Source organism: Gossypium raimondii, chromosome 7 (genome assembly GCF_025698545.1).
Source record: "Gossypium raimondii isolate GPD5lz chromosome 7, ASM2569854v1, whole genome shotgun sequence".
NCBI lineage: Eukaryota > Viridiplantae > Streptophyta > Magnoliopsida > Malvales > Malvaceae > Gossypium > Gossypium raimondii.
Window position 1 is genome coordinate 18,456,193 of NC_068571.1, and position 17,159 is coordinate 18,473,351.

Below are 17,159 nucleotides of genomic sequence, written 5' to 3' on the forward strand. Positions count from 1 at the left end.
GCAGCATAACTTAATCCATTATGTTTCTTGTGTCGTCCAATGGTTATTGGGGCCTCTGTATAAGTATTAGGGACTCCTATACGGCTTAGAGTCATGTGTTTATTCGTAAATGTAGTGTTAAAATTTCGAGTTGTTCAAGTGTGTTTTTAATGTGCTTGTGAATTGAAACCTTGTCCGGTGATAGGACCTGAGGTAATTTGTTATTGAGCCTGTGTATATGTAAAAGCATTTCTGATTCTGTACTCTGTTTATGTATTTCTGATTCTAAATGGTGTGCATTTTGCATTCGCATGGAAATTCTATAAATGACCATCTGAATATGAGTTTATGTATTTGTGAGATCAATTATGCTTGATGTGCATTCATTCACATGCATAAAATTGGGGTTTTTTTTGTGAAGAGAAGGAAGTCTGATCTGATTTGGCAGCTTCAACTGCAACACGTCTGTATAGTGGTTTACTGCATAGTACGATACATATGGCAACTCAACTACATATTGTTCTTTACGTGGCTTAGTTCCACATTTGTGGCGTGTCAAGTTGGATGGGTCTTTTGAGGTCCTATATGGTACGCATGGTTGGTTGGGCTTTCTCTAGCTAATTTGTGGTGTGATTGGGGGACGGAGTGGTGTTCAGTTGGTGGATTGGGTTGTTTTTTAATCTATTTTGCATCATCACATACTTCTGGTTATGCGAGCATCTATTTGTCTGAAAGATACATTTACAATGATATGATGTACTTTGATTGTTAGTTATGATTGGGACATTGATTCCATGTGTGGCATTCCAGTTTGTAGTTGCATTGTAAGTACATTCCGTTATTGAACTGCTATTTGAAATTCTATTTTGTAACTTGGTCGCCTGTTACATATCGGACTCACACTGAGTTCGTGTAGCTCACCCCTTAGTTTCCTCCCTTTCAGGTACTCTCGTAATTTGAAGCTAGACTCGACATACCAGAAGTCTCGGAGTGATATGTTTTTAAACATGCTAATAAAGTATTTCTTTAATTCTGAGTTTAAATAAATGGTTTTGGACTATAAGTACTGTTTTGAAAACTGTGGTACAAATTTTGTGTCATATACACCTGGCTTAGTTCCACATTTGTGTAGTGTCAAGTTGGATGGGTCTTTCGAGGTCCTATATGGTACGCATGGTTGGTTGGGCTTTCTCTAGCTCATTTGTGGTGTGATTGGGGGACGGAGTGGTGTTCAGTTGGTGGATTGGGTTGTTTTTTTAATCTATTTTGCATCATCACATAATTCTGGTTACGCGAGCATCTATTTGTCTGAAAAATACATTTACAATGATATGATGTACTTTGATTGTTAGTTATGATTGGGACATTGATTCCATGTGTGGCATTCCAATTTGTAGTTGCATTGTAAGTACATTCCGTTATTGAATTGCTATTTGAAATTCTGTTTTGTAACTTGGTCGCGTGTTACATATCGGACTCACACTGAGTTCGTGTAGCTCACCCCTTAGTTTCCTCCCTTTCAGGTACTCTCGTAACCTGAAGCTAGACTCGACATACCGGAAGTCTCGGAGTGATATGTTTTTAAACATGCTAATAAAGTGTTTCTTTAATTCTAAGTTTAAATAAATGGTTTTGGACTATAAGTACTGTTTTGAAAACTGTGGTACAAATTTTGTGTCATATACACGTAAGTTTTATTAGTACTGAAGTTTGGAAATTGGGGATTTTATTTTTGAACATGTTTCATCGTATCCTAATTATCGTTTTGATTTCGGCATATTTTGTTAAATGATTGAGCTCGATCAAAGCAACAGTTTTCTGACAAAGTCTAAAACAACTCGTTTTGTAAAAACTTTCTACAATCACTTCGGTGATCAATGTAACCTCCGAGATTCGGTCTAAACTTCTAGGCCGGGTTTTAGGGTGTTACACCCTAGGGCATCGATATTTTCTTTAAGTGGTATTGATACCACCTGGAAAATCGATACCAAACTTGCATTCTGTTTCTTGCACAAAAATTCATACTGTCTAAAATTATCGGTACCTGTCATAGAGTATCGATATATTTACCTCGAGTATCAGTACTCGAGCAAGGGTATCAATACCAAATCTCTATTCTAACTTTCCTGCATGTTTCAAAACACAGAGGTATCTTTTCTAAAACCCAATTATCGATACCTCTGCTACAGACCTCAAAAATATAGCATACAAAAGTATTTTGTCCATTCCAATTTAGTTTCTAAACATCATGCATCAAATACTTCGAAAATTAATCATCTAAACAGCTAAATTTAACAGTTAAAAATGTTAGAAACGTGTCCAAGCAAGAAACATCATGCCATCATCAATGTTCATAAACCTAAGCATATTTATAACTCATAAACCTCATAAACAAAAGCAAAACCAACAAAATGTTCAGAACTAACATGGCTATAAACAAGTCTACCACATTGCCTTATTTCTCAATTCATAAATAAATAAATAATGAGCACCTACGAAATACTAACAAGTCTTCCTTGGATCACTCCCTCAAAAAAACCACACCGCCCACATTGACACGTCACTACTCTGCATATGTTGAAAAGAGTGGGTGAGCTTAAACAAGCTCAATGAATGAATAGAATAATCACTATGCAAACATGTCATCATGCATCCACAACACCACCAAATATATATACAAATACAATGTTCTTATGTCTAATGTCATATAATACCTATTCATGCATTATCTATTAGTTCATTTACATAGCATTTACATACTCATTCAAGCATATGTCATATAACGCATATTCCATTAGTCATGTAGCACATTTCTCACAATCACGTATAATGATAAGTTGGCTCTTGAGGTATGAAACATAAAGTGGGCACTATCACCACACATCGGATACACGGATCTCCAATCACACCAAATGACTCATAGAGTCAAACATATCCCATAAGTGAAGCATATAGCTAACGCTCTCCTTATTTCCCCTCACATGTCCCATTGAATGGATTTTAGCTAACATTCTCTTATCCCTCTAGCATGTCCCAAGGCCTCAACGCCCAAAATCACTGTACATATAGGTGAGTACTCACAATCTTATGGCATGCCAACTATATCCAACAGTTTCAAGATCACAAGGCCAAAATATCTTAAACAAACACATATCACTTACCAATTATCCGTGCACAATCACTGTATATTTGCATTTTTAGTAAAACACTGTCACTAACATTTAGCATATACATAACATGTACACATTTGCACTTTCGCAGCAGTTATTACAACCACATATTTGCATTCACATAAGCACATAATTCACAACATAAACATAGTTATAAGAAAGCTTACACTCAAAATTTAGAGTAGGAATTTAGGCTACTACTAAAATTCCCAAATAACACATTACTCATACCCGCAATGGTATGGGATTCTTTGAAATCAGCTTTTCAGCGGATTTCAAATTCCCACCCAGTGTGTTTGCGGTATGGAGCCAGCGTCAGTCGAGTATGACATGTGCTTTTTAGGGCATGCCACTTTAGCACAGGTATTTCTACATACCCCCCACTATGCCCGATATTCTAAGAAAAGTCCCCTTTTACATAGAAGAGGTCGGATTAACATAGCGTTCATATCCTAAAGCAACAACCAATGCCTTCTTGTCATCTAGCTCATAGATGCTCCTAGCGAATCCGAAGCTTCAACACAATACATTCACACAACAATACATTCAAAAATCAGCCAATGACTCACTATAAGCAATCAAAAACATAAGCCTAAACTAAGTTCTCATATAACCAAAACCTTTAAAATAGCAAGATTTAAATTCGAATATTTCGATCTATACTCACTCTTTTCGCCTAAAACCAATTCCATTCATCTTATAATTCACCTACAACTAATTCTCAACCTTTAAACTATAATAAAATACTCAATTCATGGTATCAAAATTTTTGACATGTTTTATGGCTATTTCCAAAAAATTCATTAAAACTCAAGAAATATTTAACGACACTTCAAAACAAGTTTAGAAACCTCTTAATCATGTCAAAACCTATCGTTTAACACTTTGAAATCACATTTTCACTCAAAAACCCAAAATTCAACATTAATAACTCTATTTTTTTGCTTTTAATCAAAATATGTGATTTAATGCCTAATAATTAAATTTTAAAGACTAATTAACATTAAAAAACAATGGGTAGACGAACGGTTACCTTTGATCGAAGAAAAATAGACTTTTTTTTTTAAACCCATAAAACTCACACATGAGGAAGATGATGATTTCAATGAGATCTTAGGATGTTTTCTTGAAGATTTATGAAGGAAAATGGCTTGGGGAATGATAGAAATCAATAGGATTAAAGTTTGAAAATCAAAAATCATTTGGGGAAGACTTGGAAGAGTAAGGACGGCAAAACAATGCTATAGGGAAAAGCTTTGTGAAAAATTGTAGGTGGGGTGATATTAGGTTCAATTTTAAAAATTGGTCTATTTGCCTCTTAAAAGCTCACAATTTTGTCTCTGTTACAAATCAGTCTTTTTTCTAAAATTAAAGGTTCCTAAAATACTTTTTCAAAAATTTATTTGATTTTCTAAAAACCATAATTGAAAACATTATCGATATACCATGTCGCAAAATTCCGAACACTCTAAGACTAAAATTCTTAAGATACCCCTAAACTCTTAGGTCCTATTTTGGGTGTTACAGATTACCTTAATTAATTGGAATTGAATTGTGAAGGAGGAAGCTTAATCTTCTTTTCTCTCTTCTATTTGGTTCGGTTTAAGAGGAAAAAGATGAAGGCATTATCTTTGTCTTCTCTCCTCCACTAAGTATATATATAATTAGTGATTAATTAATTATTTTAGTTAACTTATGATTAACTATTTTAATCTAATTTATAAATAGAAATGGATTAGAAGAATCGTTGTCATCAACTAATTCACAAACTCTAATGGTTAAATAACCATTAAGCCCCTTTGCATATTTTCCAATTGGGTCCTTATACATTTTCTAAATTAAAACTTAATAGCGATTGAATTTTTATAATTTAGTCCCTAAACTTTAATTGATGATTTTCTTGATTTAATTTCTTTACCATTTTTAATTTATTTTCATACTAACTCCAAAAATCCTCCCATTATAATTTCACGAACTAGTTTACTTAAATTGAATTTCAAAACCGCATTTTTCGACACTAACTAAATTCAAGTCATTACACTAGTGTTTATTTGTATTTTAGAGAGATATTTATTTGTATATCTACCTTCTAGAGGCACTCATTCAGTCTTACTTTTTAATTCTCTATTTTTGAGGGTTTAATTAAGATTTTAGTTAGAAAACCTTATAGGGAAGTGGTTCTATCTATCTTATTAAAAAGATAGTGAATTGTAAAGGTTATATCTTATTCTTGAGAGGTATCAATTAGTGAATTGGAAAAATCCTTAGTCCTAGTAAGCTAAGGTAGCGAAGGTAGACATTTATGGCCAAACCACTCTAAATTATGTGTGTCATTTTTTAGCTTTTTGTTTTAAATTTTTCAAACACCGATTCACCTCTTTGGTGTAATTTGATTTTAAAACTATGCAATTCATACAACATGAAAGAATTACTTAAACGCTGAAAAAGACAATTAAAACATGAAATGATTCTAATAAATTAAGTTATTCGTAAAATATGAAAGTATTACTTAAAACATGAAAGAGTTTTAAGAAATTAATAATCCATAATACATGAAAGAGTTACTTCAAATATGAAAGAGTGTTAAGAAAGTAAGTAATTAGTAATACATGAAAGAATTACTTAAAACTTGAAAGTGTTACTTAAAGCATTTGAAAAGTTTCTAAAAATTACACGCATGAAGAAATTACTTAAAACATGAAAGAGTTTCTAAGAAGTTATGTAATCTATAATACATGGAAGAATTACTTAAATCCTGAAAGCGCTAATTAAAATATGAGAAGATTCTAAGAAATTAATTATATTCTAACACATGAAATAATTACTAGAAATATAAAAGAATTACTTAAAACATGAAAAGGTTCTAAGAAATTAACTAATTTGTAGCAATAGAAGGAATTACTTGAAATACAAAACTTAAAATATGAAAGGCTTCTAAAAATTAAGTAGCTCGTAGTACATGAAAGAATTACTTGCAACTCATAAAAGATTTATAAGAAATGAAGTAATTTCAAAATAATAAATAATTTCTTAAAACATAAAAGATTTCTAAAAAATTAAGTAATTCATAATACATTAAAGAATCATTAAAATATATAACATAAAACATTTTAAGAAATTAATTAATTAAAAAACAATTTGCTTATAACATGAGAATTTTTTTTTAAATTAAGTAATTTAACTTTTTAACCTGTTCAACAAATTTCAGGTCATCGTAACCTCATATTAATGGCTCACCCTAGAACTTCCGCAAATAAAAATTTAACGGCAGTAAACTATTAAGTAAAACGGCACATATGCCAACTTTAATTACCCAATTAATCCAAAGCATATAAATAAATAACAACCCGAAAAGAATAACTAGTTTCCTTGTGTTTTTTTCTTTTTTACAAGACCACTGGATTAAGCACAGAGAAATGAAACATAGAGAGATTGGAACTGGTCAAGGCCAGCTGAAATGTTGACTTGTAGGAAGTGTTTTCTATAACCAGCGGTTGAGATCGTGGCAATTTGTGTCAACTTGTTCTAAAATGGGTAGCTTAATTAACATAGATACCCTCAAATGCACCTGTTGCGTAGAATATTGGTCCATTGCTTTGCTTTGTTGAGTAGTCATGCCCCCTTTTTTTGTTAAATAAAGACAATTTTGTTAATTTGATGGATAATTAAAGTTCCAAAAAGATAACTTGTATAAATTAACATGGAGTTGCACAGCATTCATTTTCAATTATGTAAATAATTTTGTTTTTCATATACATTATGAGTGTGTCGTAATAATAGTTGATCCGGTTAGCCAAAATTCTGAAGAAAAAAAAGCATGTAAAAATTTACCTAATAAGAGTTCATATAAAACCCAAATGATGCTTTGATTAAAATAACAAAATTAAATGTTTAAAAGTTGGGTAACAAATTCAAATTTTATTATGATTATCTTTTTTGATTTATATAATATAAAACATAAAATATCCTCATTATATAACTTTATAAAAAATATTTTAATAATTTTTCAATTGAATTTATGTCTAATTGACTTGTAATACCAATTAAATTATAGGTACCAAGTATAGATATAATAATACCTACCACGGAACACTACACCATACTCCGTTGTTCATAGACTAAAAATATGACTCGTAGGAGATATCATAAAGTTACCTATCATGATTTACAATACAATACAGAAGAAAAAAAAAAGTTTGAAACTAATTAAATTGCAAGGAATGGCCAAAAAAAAAATTTGCAAGGCAAACAAAATTATTACTTTCTTTTTTTCCCGGTTTAAAAACCTTAACTTAGGGTAGTTATGCATAAAAAGAACCTTTTTTTTTTTTTAATATTAGCAGAGTGGGGATCACGAAAGTCCCAAGGAAACTGTAAAACTCCTAATACAAACTCACATTTTCTATACGCCATATGCATTCTTTTCTCAACGTTGAGTCTGCGAATATTGCTCTGATGAAGTCTTTCAACTGCCATAAATGTTTTAAAAAAAAAAACGGTAGGTTACAAATACACTCCTCAATAAACCATACCTTAAACAACAGACTGTTAAATCAATACCTCTAGTATTGTAAAACCACAGCTCATAAGTTCTCCACTTTCCCACGCTGACGTGATTGATTTTAAAGGCATATCTAACAATTCTGCAATACCCCAAAACGAATAAATAAAAATAAATAATAATGTGAAATTTAATTACGAGAAATTACATTTAAGCATAAACTTCTACTCAACTCTTCCCCAAGAGCCAAGGCCATACAAAATGTGGCAACATATAAATACTCAAGTATACACAAGCATAAACAGGAAACGTGTACTCACAAATTACCAGGGTTCAGTTTAAAAACACTTGAATTCAACTTGAGCTTTACCTAGTTGAATCCAAGAACCTTAATTCTTGATCTAAGTAGCTTAAACCTAATAGACCTTTAATTTTTAGCTAGTATTAAAAATCTCAATTTGAACTTAATCAAGCCTAATCCAGTGAGCTCGAGCAGTTTGACTTTTATCAATCTAGAGCTTTAAAAGTAAAAACTCAATCAAACTTGAGCCAAGCTTCGAACTTTGAATTTTGAGTTGAACTCAAGCTTCTTAAAACCGTAATCAAGAGTTTTAAGGATAAGAGAAACATACCTCCTACTTTGCGAATTTTTCGTAAAGATGGTATAAGATCATCGATAGGACGGCTGGTATCTTCTTCTGACTTTTCATTAGAGTCAAAAGCAGAAATCAGAGACTTCAATAAAGAAGATAGGTTGTCCAGCATCATATGGATTAGTCTTTGGAGCTGTTCGACAAGTTAATGATTAAGATATTTAACTTAAATATGTAAAAGCTATGAAGACTATGATGAAGTGTGATTGATCAGACCTGTAACGTTTCTTCTGCAGCCAGATCATCAAGCAAAAGTATGTCTTTAGTGATTCTAGAGAAGACGGACTCTAAAACCATGCACATACTTCTCTTATAAGTCGAAGGCCGTAACAGTGGCTCCCATATTATATGTACTTTCTCAAGAATAAAAACAGCCTGATTATCAAACATTCAGCTTCACTATCTGATGAAAAAGAAAAACAGAACCAAAAAAATAACAACAGCAAGGAGTATAACAATAAAATAAATCAACAGTACCTGATCTATGCTGAATTTAGCAGATTCAAATTGTTGCATTTGATGGGTATTTTGAAATCCGTCAGCACCATCTATGACCTAACAGACAGAAATATTAGCAAAAAGTTATTCACTAAGGAAAATGATGATGAAAATTGGGATAATTATCACATGAAAACTTCCTCAGATTTATCTGAGCCATAATTCGACCATTATTCTTCTTTTAGATCAAAGATATTGTTTCACCATTCCCAACTTTATTAAATGCAAAGCAATAAATTTACAAATTTGTATGCCTTCTGGGAACTTCACTTTAGACTTGCAAACAACCTAACAAAAATTAACACTGCAATGCTGTAAGAAATTAAGAGAAATCAAAATAGTTCGAAGCAAAAACAGGGAAGAAAACTGAGTTTGAACAAGAAAAGTATTTTTATGTGTGTTCTATTTTAGGGATATTTCCATATTTTGACACCAAAAAAAAAAAAAATCAAAGCAAGTCATGTGCAAGAACTGCACACATCAGTGTGGTGACCATATGCCTCCCTCAGTTTTATCCGTATTTGCAAATGGTAAAAAAAGTAACAAAGAAAATGAGACCTACATTTTAATTGAACAAGATAAAACTGACCTTGTAACTTTGTAATTAATTAGAAACTTAAATTTTTGAATTGTAACCAATTAAATTAATAAAGGCTGAACTTGAATTATCCAACGCATTCGCACCCTGGCTAGACCACAATCAGCTTAGGCCTGACTTGAGCTTCAATTTCTAAATTTTTATTTAATTTCAATTCAAACATCAAAAATACATTTAAAATATTAATATAATAACTTTATTTTAACATATAATAAAGGGGTAGGACAAACCCAAACTTAGGCTTTCAATGAGTTAATTAGGCCTGGCCTATAGACACCTCTAGTTTGAAATCTATGAAAGACAATACCAAAATAGGTTTTTTTATGTAATCATCCTTCAAAATTTCTAGCCAAAACTCAAACCAGATAAACATATAAAGGCAAACTACCTCTCTCAGATTAAAAATAACAATCTGGATTTGCCTCTGCAGTATTTCTTCAGCCATGAGATGAAATCTTGGAGCCATATCAGCAAATACAGCATGTTCTTTAATAGAATCTGGAAAGTCTGTGCGATACTGAAATGTAGGTTCAAATATATTAGTTAACATGTATAAAAAGTAAATAAATAAATAATGGAGGACAAAGCCACTTTAGATTAAACAAATATACTCACTAAAAGAATAGCACATAAGCATCTATTTCCCTATTTGGAATAAAGGGCAAAGGATAACTACAAAATAAGCCAGCTTATTCAATTAAATTTATCACACGAGGCCCTATCTTTTTATTGCAATCAATTGAACCCCTTATCACTTAATTCAAAACAAGTGAGCCCTTGATTGAATGGTCTTCCAATTTGGATAGAATAGCCAGATGGAAAACATGTGGAATAAATATTTCCATGTCACATTTTTAGGGCACATGTTGAGAGATGCTTCACATTTGTCATATATACTTTTCATGTGGACACCTACCAAGAAAATCTCACAAGGTATATTATTATCCCATATCATTAATGCCTCTATCCCAGATGGGAAAAGGAGTTAACGATTTTAATTTTCCCTCCAAATAAGGGCTCAATAGATTGTGAGCAATAACTTACGGGCTCAACTGATTACAATACAAGGACAAGGAGTCATGACATTTGAATTAACTATAAGGATTTATTCAGTTTTAGCCTAGTACTAGTTGCAGATTTGCAAATATCCATAGATATTCCAAATAGTATAATATATCTGCATTTCATTTTGTTTCTTTCCTTTTTCTGAAGCATGTTATAATTAAGTCTAAACTCTCTACATACCTCAAATGCAAGCCCAAGTATCTCCTGAGATAAAAAAAGACAATCATTGTACATGAGAATAGCAACCTGGTTGATACCGTCAAGCTGCCTTTCTAACTTCACAAGAGAAAAATAAAGGTTACCAATATAAGTCATGATAAACAAAAACGTGCAAAACATGTATATGGAATATACGTAACTTCTACAGCACTCAAATCAAAGTACATGATGGAAAGTGGGTGATCAAACACGTAACCTTCATGATATTTCTTTGAGAGCCAGAGAAGGTTTGTAAATTTAAGGTCAAAATCACATGTGCACATGATTAACCTAAAGCACAACCAACTCATTGGATGTAAAAAAGAAAGACCAGGCATCTCATAAACTAAAAGATACTTTGCTTCAAGATTAATAATATTATTGTTTGTTTAGAAGTAAGAACCTTGTCCTGTTCAAAGAAACAAGAATCAATACAAAGCAAATGTTGAGAGAGAGATTTCAGGAACCAACATAACGGAAATTATCAAGGATGTGCAAAGATAGCCTAGCTGGTATATGGTTGACAGATATTGATGTTTGATTTTGAAGAGATTTAAGGATGTGAAAACATGGCAACTCATTTTAGGATAAACGGAATGGAATTACACACTCCCATACAATGGTTATAAGACACTTCAAGTTTTTTAGTGAAGGTGTGCAAAAGGCACATATATTAAAAGGGCACCACATTGGAGTTCGGGCTCGAAACCTCTGGTGTTTTGCATGATAGACATTTATGCGCATATATCAGTACATTATAGAAATTCTGGTTGCTCAGAATGTTTTTACCCTTGCATGGATGTGAGTCTCACAGACCGAGACTAGCACATGGGGCATACACTGGCTTTCAGTGTGCACATCCAGGAATCAAATACTACCATGTATATAAACACAGACATGCTCACAACAATCATGTTAGGGTGTCTTGATAAATTAAATGGATAAGGCAAAGTAACTTCACAATCTCAAATGAACAAACCTTGACAGGAATAACAGCTTCATAAAGAAGTATAGCATCTCTTACAGCATGATAGAATTCCAAAGCAACAATTGCAGATGACAAGCAAACATCCTGCAAGAATTTGTGATGGATAAAGTCATGTCCTGAAGTTTACATGCATAAGTCATGGCAATAGAAATGAAAATGCATGGGGTGACCAACTGCAAATAGCTTCAGCTAATTTAGACAACATTCATACCTCTTTTTTTAACAATATAACTACAAAACTAGATTAAACTATAGAGAGTTGCAAGTAACAGTAAGCTTTTGCAATCCTTCATGAGTAAGAAAACTATGTTTCTCCTGACATGAAAGAAACTCAGACTATCAAGTTTTGTAGATGACAAGCAAACATCCTGCAAGAATTTGTGATGGATAAAGTCATGTCCTGAAGTTTACGTGCATAAGTCATGGCAATAGAAATGAAAATGCATGGGGTGACCAACTGCAAATAGCTTCAGCTAATTTAGACAACATTCATACCTCTTTTTTTAACAATATAACTACAAAACTAGATTAAACTATAAAGAGTTGGCAGTAACAGTAAGCTTTTGCAATCCTTCATGAGTAAGAAAACTATGTTTCTCCTGACATGAAAGAAACTCAGACTATCAAGTTGCAACGGGTAAGAAATTGGACCATGGTATTGCAAGAAGAAAATAGGAAAATTATTGGCTTACCTGAAGTGTCTGATGCACGAGCTCCATCAGTTGGGAGGCTGCTTTTGATACCACACACCTCTCAGATGAAAAAATCAAATCAACAACTTGGTTGGAAGAATTTATAGCCATTCCATCGTTCTTCAGTAAAGGGCCTTTGGAAGTGTAATCCTAAAGAAAATTTTATTAATCAAAAGAAATAAAACAAAGATAGAAGCCCAAAAGTTTAATTGTTAGAAACTTACTTGAGGAACAGAGAAATCACATTGAAGGAGTAAATATCTAGCTTTTCCCAAGACTTCTGTTTTCTTCCTAAATGCAAAGTGAACCTCAACATTTTCAGAAAAACTGCTCAAACTGTAATCTTTTCCATCGGATGCTGATAAGAACATCATTTCCTTTAAAGAGAACTCAAATTCTGATGTACACTTGACTATCTTCTGAAAGTCCACAAGTTTGGAAGCATCTTCAGGAACAACCTAAAGCAAGATTCTAATGTCAATTATTACAAAGCAAAAAAAGGAAAAACACCCAGTCGCTTCTTTACAGACCTATCTATGATACTACCAAACCATAATCCCAACCAAACAAAATAAGCAAATAGGTCCTTTTGACAATGTACCAAGTTCCATATATCATGTCTTGATTCTACTATTCACCAAAATAGAACAAACCTTAAATATGGAAACCAATCAATAAATTAAATCAACTCTATCCCCTGGTTTTTCACTTCCAGACACAAGGAAGGAAATAGGTAAATAACCGATTTGTAAAAGAAAATTTCAAGCATCATGCCAAGGTCAACCATTTTGCAAATTGGTTCAAATTGCTTCCAATTTAATTCTACAAAACATTCAGAATGCATTTAGAGCCAAAGGTTCTTAGGACTTAGTGAAGACTGGACAGATCAAACTAGAGAGTATAGAAGACAGACTATTAAGTTCACATGGTCATACAAAACAGCCAAATATATAAAGGTTACAAAGTCAAAAGAAATCAAATGTTACAATAATTGGAATCAAGGCAGTGCAAAATAGCGAAGGGAATATTAAGCACAAATAGCCTTCTATTTATTTATTGCTTGCTTTATGCCCCTAAAAAGGTTCAAGGACTCAGCCTGCCCATAAAACAATAAATGTATTTGAGCTTCCCAAGGTCTGAATGTAAAACATAATGCAATTCTAGATCACTCCACTCGGGTGATTAATGCACTGCCCAATGTTTCCACAGAAAATAATTACAATCATATACCTTTACCAATAATTAAGCTTCACAGATCTAAAGAAATTAATGTCGAGTCTCCAGAGTATATTAGTAAAACTGACTATATTAGCCAAAATTAAATACTATAGAATGATGAAAATAAAAGGCAACAGATAATCTATAATCTATAATATGTATACATATAAGCAGTAAATTAGAAACTTTTTAACTGAAGAAAATGGAGATTTATATTCATTATTCTATACTGCCATTTTAATTTTTATTAGAAATACTGAAATAATTATAAGATTTATCCAAATTATGACAAAGTACTCTACTTCCATTTAAAAACTGAAAAACTATTTGATTAAACAAAAAAACAGATAAAGTTTACAACCCCTACATGTAAAGGTTATTAATTTCAAATATTAGAACAATATAAAACTATCTATTCAATATCAAATTATTAATTTAAAATCAAAAGAAAGAAAATATTATTCATATCCTAGGCACGTAAAAGCAAATACTAGATAATAAAAGAGAGGTTATACAGAAATCATAATTTATGCTAGGGCTATAGCAAGGTTTAAACCTTGACCTTTGAGTACAAATAAACCCTGATCCTAATTAGTGTTAGTCATTAAATGACTAAGTAAGAAAAACTAACAACAAAACAACCCACCATAAAACTAGAACAAATAAGAGGAAATAAATTTATATATAGACATGAATATATGAACTAATCATACAGACATCTCGGATGTCCCAAGATGTAAGGTTTCATCAATGATAACCTTTGTTTGTACCCTTTGATGCTAAATACAAAATATTAGCCATCTCATCTCTTTAAGGTACAAAATACTGCCTGCAAAACTAGCCGTGCTAAATTCTTAAAGGTGGAATTAAAAGATGAGTCAGCAGCTAAATCAAAGGTCATACAACTTTTGTACCTGAAGTCCCTAATAAAAGTCACCGATTTGTTTGCAGCACTACCAAAATTCATGCTCTAAATACTACATGATATGTTATCTCAGATGTCTGGAAGTGAATGTTTTCATCAATAATAACCTTTGATAGTACCATTTGACGCTAAATACTAAATATTAGCCATCTCATCTCTTTAATGCACAAACTAATTCCTGCAAACCCATGCTCAAAATTCTTAAAGGCAGATTAAAAAGATGATCCAGCAGCTAAATCGAAAGGTCATACAACTTTGTACCCTGAACTGTCCCTACTAAAATGTCACCAATTTGTTTGCAGCACTACCAAAATACAAGCTCTAGATGCAACATACACAATATGTTATTGGTTGTTCCATATTTACAACTTGTATAGATTCACTGCAAGACTACTTAATACGAAAAAAGTGGCATAAATTAAAAGATGTCAAAGAAACAACAATTCATTCACTACGAGAATATCATGGAAATCAATTACGGACACTTATCACAGGTATTCAGAATTCTGCAAGCAAAGTAGAACAGAAAGCATATTTTTTTAAGTAAACCATTAGAAAAACAAACCTTTGAAAGAAACTTTGAGATGATAATATCTGATATCCTTGGCCAAGTTAACCTTCCAAAAGAACGAATCCATGAACCATTCTCAAAGCATATATGCTTGAAAATAAACTTGATGACTTGAATAACTCTTGCATAGATAGCATCTCCATCCACATCTACAATCTGAACATTACAGAGGATATGTTTGACGCTGTCCATGAATTTCTTTCAAGAAAAATGCTTGACGCTGATGAACTAGAATCTTACCATCTATGTGATCCATGTTAGAAGGAATTGTTGTACATAAAGAAAGCAACTAGTAATACAATTTCATGTTCCAAAGAACATATCAGCCAGCTTTATTTTCTGAAACTACGTCCTAATTAGTTAAACCTAGTGTGGCAAGTAGCAACCAAGGATTTGGAATCTCAGTAGAGAGCACACACCTTGCAATCTTGTGAAGGTAATATCTTCAGTACTGCTTCTGAGATTCCTTCTGAACCTTGATTTACATCTTCTGCAAACATTGCAGGTGATCCATAGCTTACAGCTGGAGTGATGGCATGCTTAATTATCAAGTCAGCTGCTTTCGCAAGACTATAATCCAGAATTCCAGCAACCTAAAAAAACATTATCATATCATCATCACGACGTACTAACAACAATGTAACAGGACTAATTGACCACCAAAACCTTAGACAGTTAACTGATAGCAGACGATTTTCAATGTTACCTACCGATGTTCATAATAGCTCCATCATGGAAACAAAATAATAAAAACTTGTCCGGATATAAGATTTAGTTGGTCCATTCTATAAGCAAAAGGAACATAATAGAAAAACTTACATCCATTGCTTCCATGACCGTATGAAGTTCAATCCCATCCATTTTATCAACACATAATTTGTATTTCACTCTAATTGTTCTAGAATCCTGCTCGAACCGAACTGCATTTTCCATGAACTTGGAAAACAAGTCTTGCATCTACAAACCCAAATCATTCCTCTAAAAAAACAAATCACCAATAAAATGAATAATACCAAAAAAAGAATTAAAGAGAGAGATCAAAACATTAAACGTGAAAAATTCATCTATCCACTCTTCTCAGTTTGCCGCTTTCTCAGTAACCAAACATAAACTTACCTCATCGAATAAATCCGCCCACTGTTTCCGCAGCAAACCATACACGATAGGCTCTCCTTCTTCTTCATCGCCAATCCTCAAAGCCTTCTTCAACTCTTTAACTTCCTCGGCGGCAAATCTGAGTAGTCCATCACTAAAAGCTGATCTGGCGCCTTCTAATCTCTCGCAGATCCCTACGATTATCTTCAACAACCCTAACATCTCCCTCTTTTCCCTAGCCTCCTTCGTTGTCCTCCCAATCTCATCAACCAACTTACGGATCTCGACATCGATGGGTCGGTCGGAGATCAAAGAGAGAATACCGGAGACGTTGTCAGAGATTTCGTTAGTCTTGAAAACGGCATCGCTGCACTGGGAGAAGAGTGAGGCAAAGTCTTCGCGGTGAGAAAGGAGGTAAGAACGGACTTTTGATTTGATATGAAGAGAGTGGGATTCGAGGCGGCTGATGATGAGGCGGAGATCCGGTGTGGATAGTGGCGTCGAAGGGTCCGAGAGGTTGTGACCGGAGAGAAGATCGCGGACGTTGATTCGGTCAAAGAGTGGGTCCATGTCAGAGGATCTGATGGAATAACGGTTGTGGCAGGGTGCCGGAGAGGGTTTCAAGGGTTAGCCTGGGAAGAGATTATTCTTGCTTGGAGGTTTAAGGCTGGAAGAGACTAACGTACGCCGATACCGCTTACTTAAGTTTGTTTGGTCTAATCTAATCTACGTTTGTCCGGTTTGGTTATTAAAATCCCAAACGCAAAGGCCTAAGCCCTTTCTCTTTTCTCCCTAACTGCCTGCCAACTGCCACTTCCGGTCCTCCTACACTGTGGCTCTGAGATTTTAATGATGTCAAACAGTTTTAATATCCGTACTACTTTTTATATCTTAAATTAAAATTGTCATTTTATAATTAAACAGTGATTTGTGATTTGAAGATTTGATCCATTGCAGGGGTTGTTGAATAATATATGGTATTAAAAATATTGCTCTAATATTTTCGAT

At 33.1% G+C, this 17,159-nt stretch overlaps 1 protein-coding gene across 1 annotated transcript; it reads right to left on the reverse strand.

Annotated features, from left to right (window-relative positions):
- Positions 1-7,263: 7,263 nt before the first annotated feature.
- On the reverse strand, positions 7,264-16,997 carry LOC105800048 (centromere/kinetochore protein zw10 homolog). The gene is made up of 14 exons (XM_052633519.1): positions 16,173-16,997; positions 15,876-16,013; positions 15,476-15,649; positions 15,051-15,212; positions 12,567-12,800; positions 12,343-12,492; positions 11,642-11,734; positions 10,645-10,740; positions 9,788-9,916; positions 8,781-8,858; positions 8,520-8,678; positions 8,283-8,436; positions 7,710-7,792; positions 7,264-7,618 (listed from the first exon to the last, which is right to left on the reverse strand). The coding sequence occupies exons 1-14, from the start codon at positions 16,719-16,721 to the stop codon at positions 7,532-7,534; spliced, it is 2,286 nt and encodes a 761-aa protein (XP_052489479.1). The 5' UTR covers positions 16,722-16,997; the 3' UTR covers positions 7,264-7,531.
- Positions 16,998-17,159: the final 162 nt, after the last annotated feature.

Excerpts from the sequence above, each read along its gene's own strand:
- LOC105800048 (XM_052633519.1), bottom strand. The coding sequence starts at position 16,721 with ATGGACCCACTCTTTGACCGAATCAACGTCCGCGATCTTCTCTCCGGT. Across the intron at positions 15,650-15,875 it reads CGGTCATGGAAGCAATGGAT|GTTGCTGGAATTCTGGATTA; the intron begins GTAAGTTTTTCT and ends ATGTTTTTTTAG. Across the intron at positions 12,801-15,050 it reads TCTCAAAGTTTCTTTCAAAG|GTTGTTCCTGAAGATGCTTC; the intron begins GTTTGTTTTTCT and ends ATCTTGCTTTAG.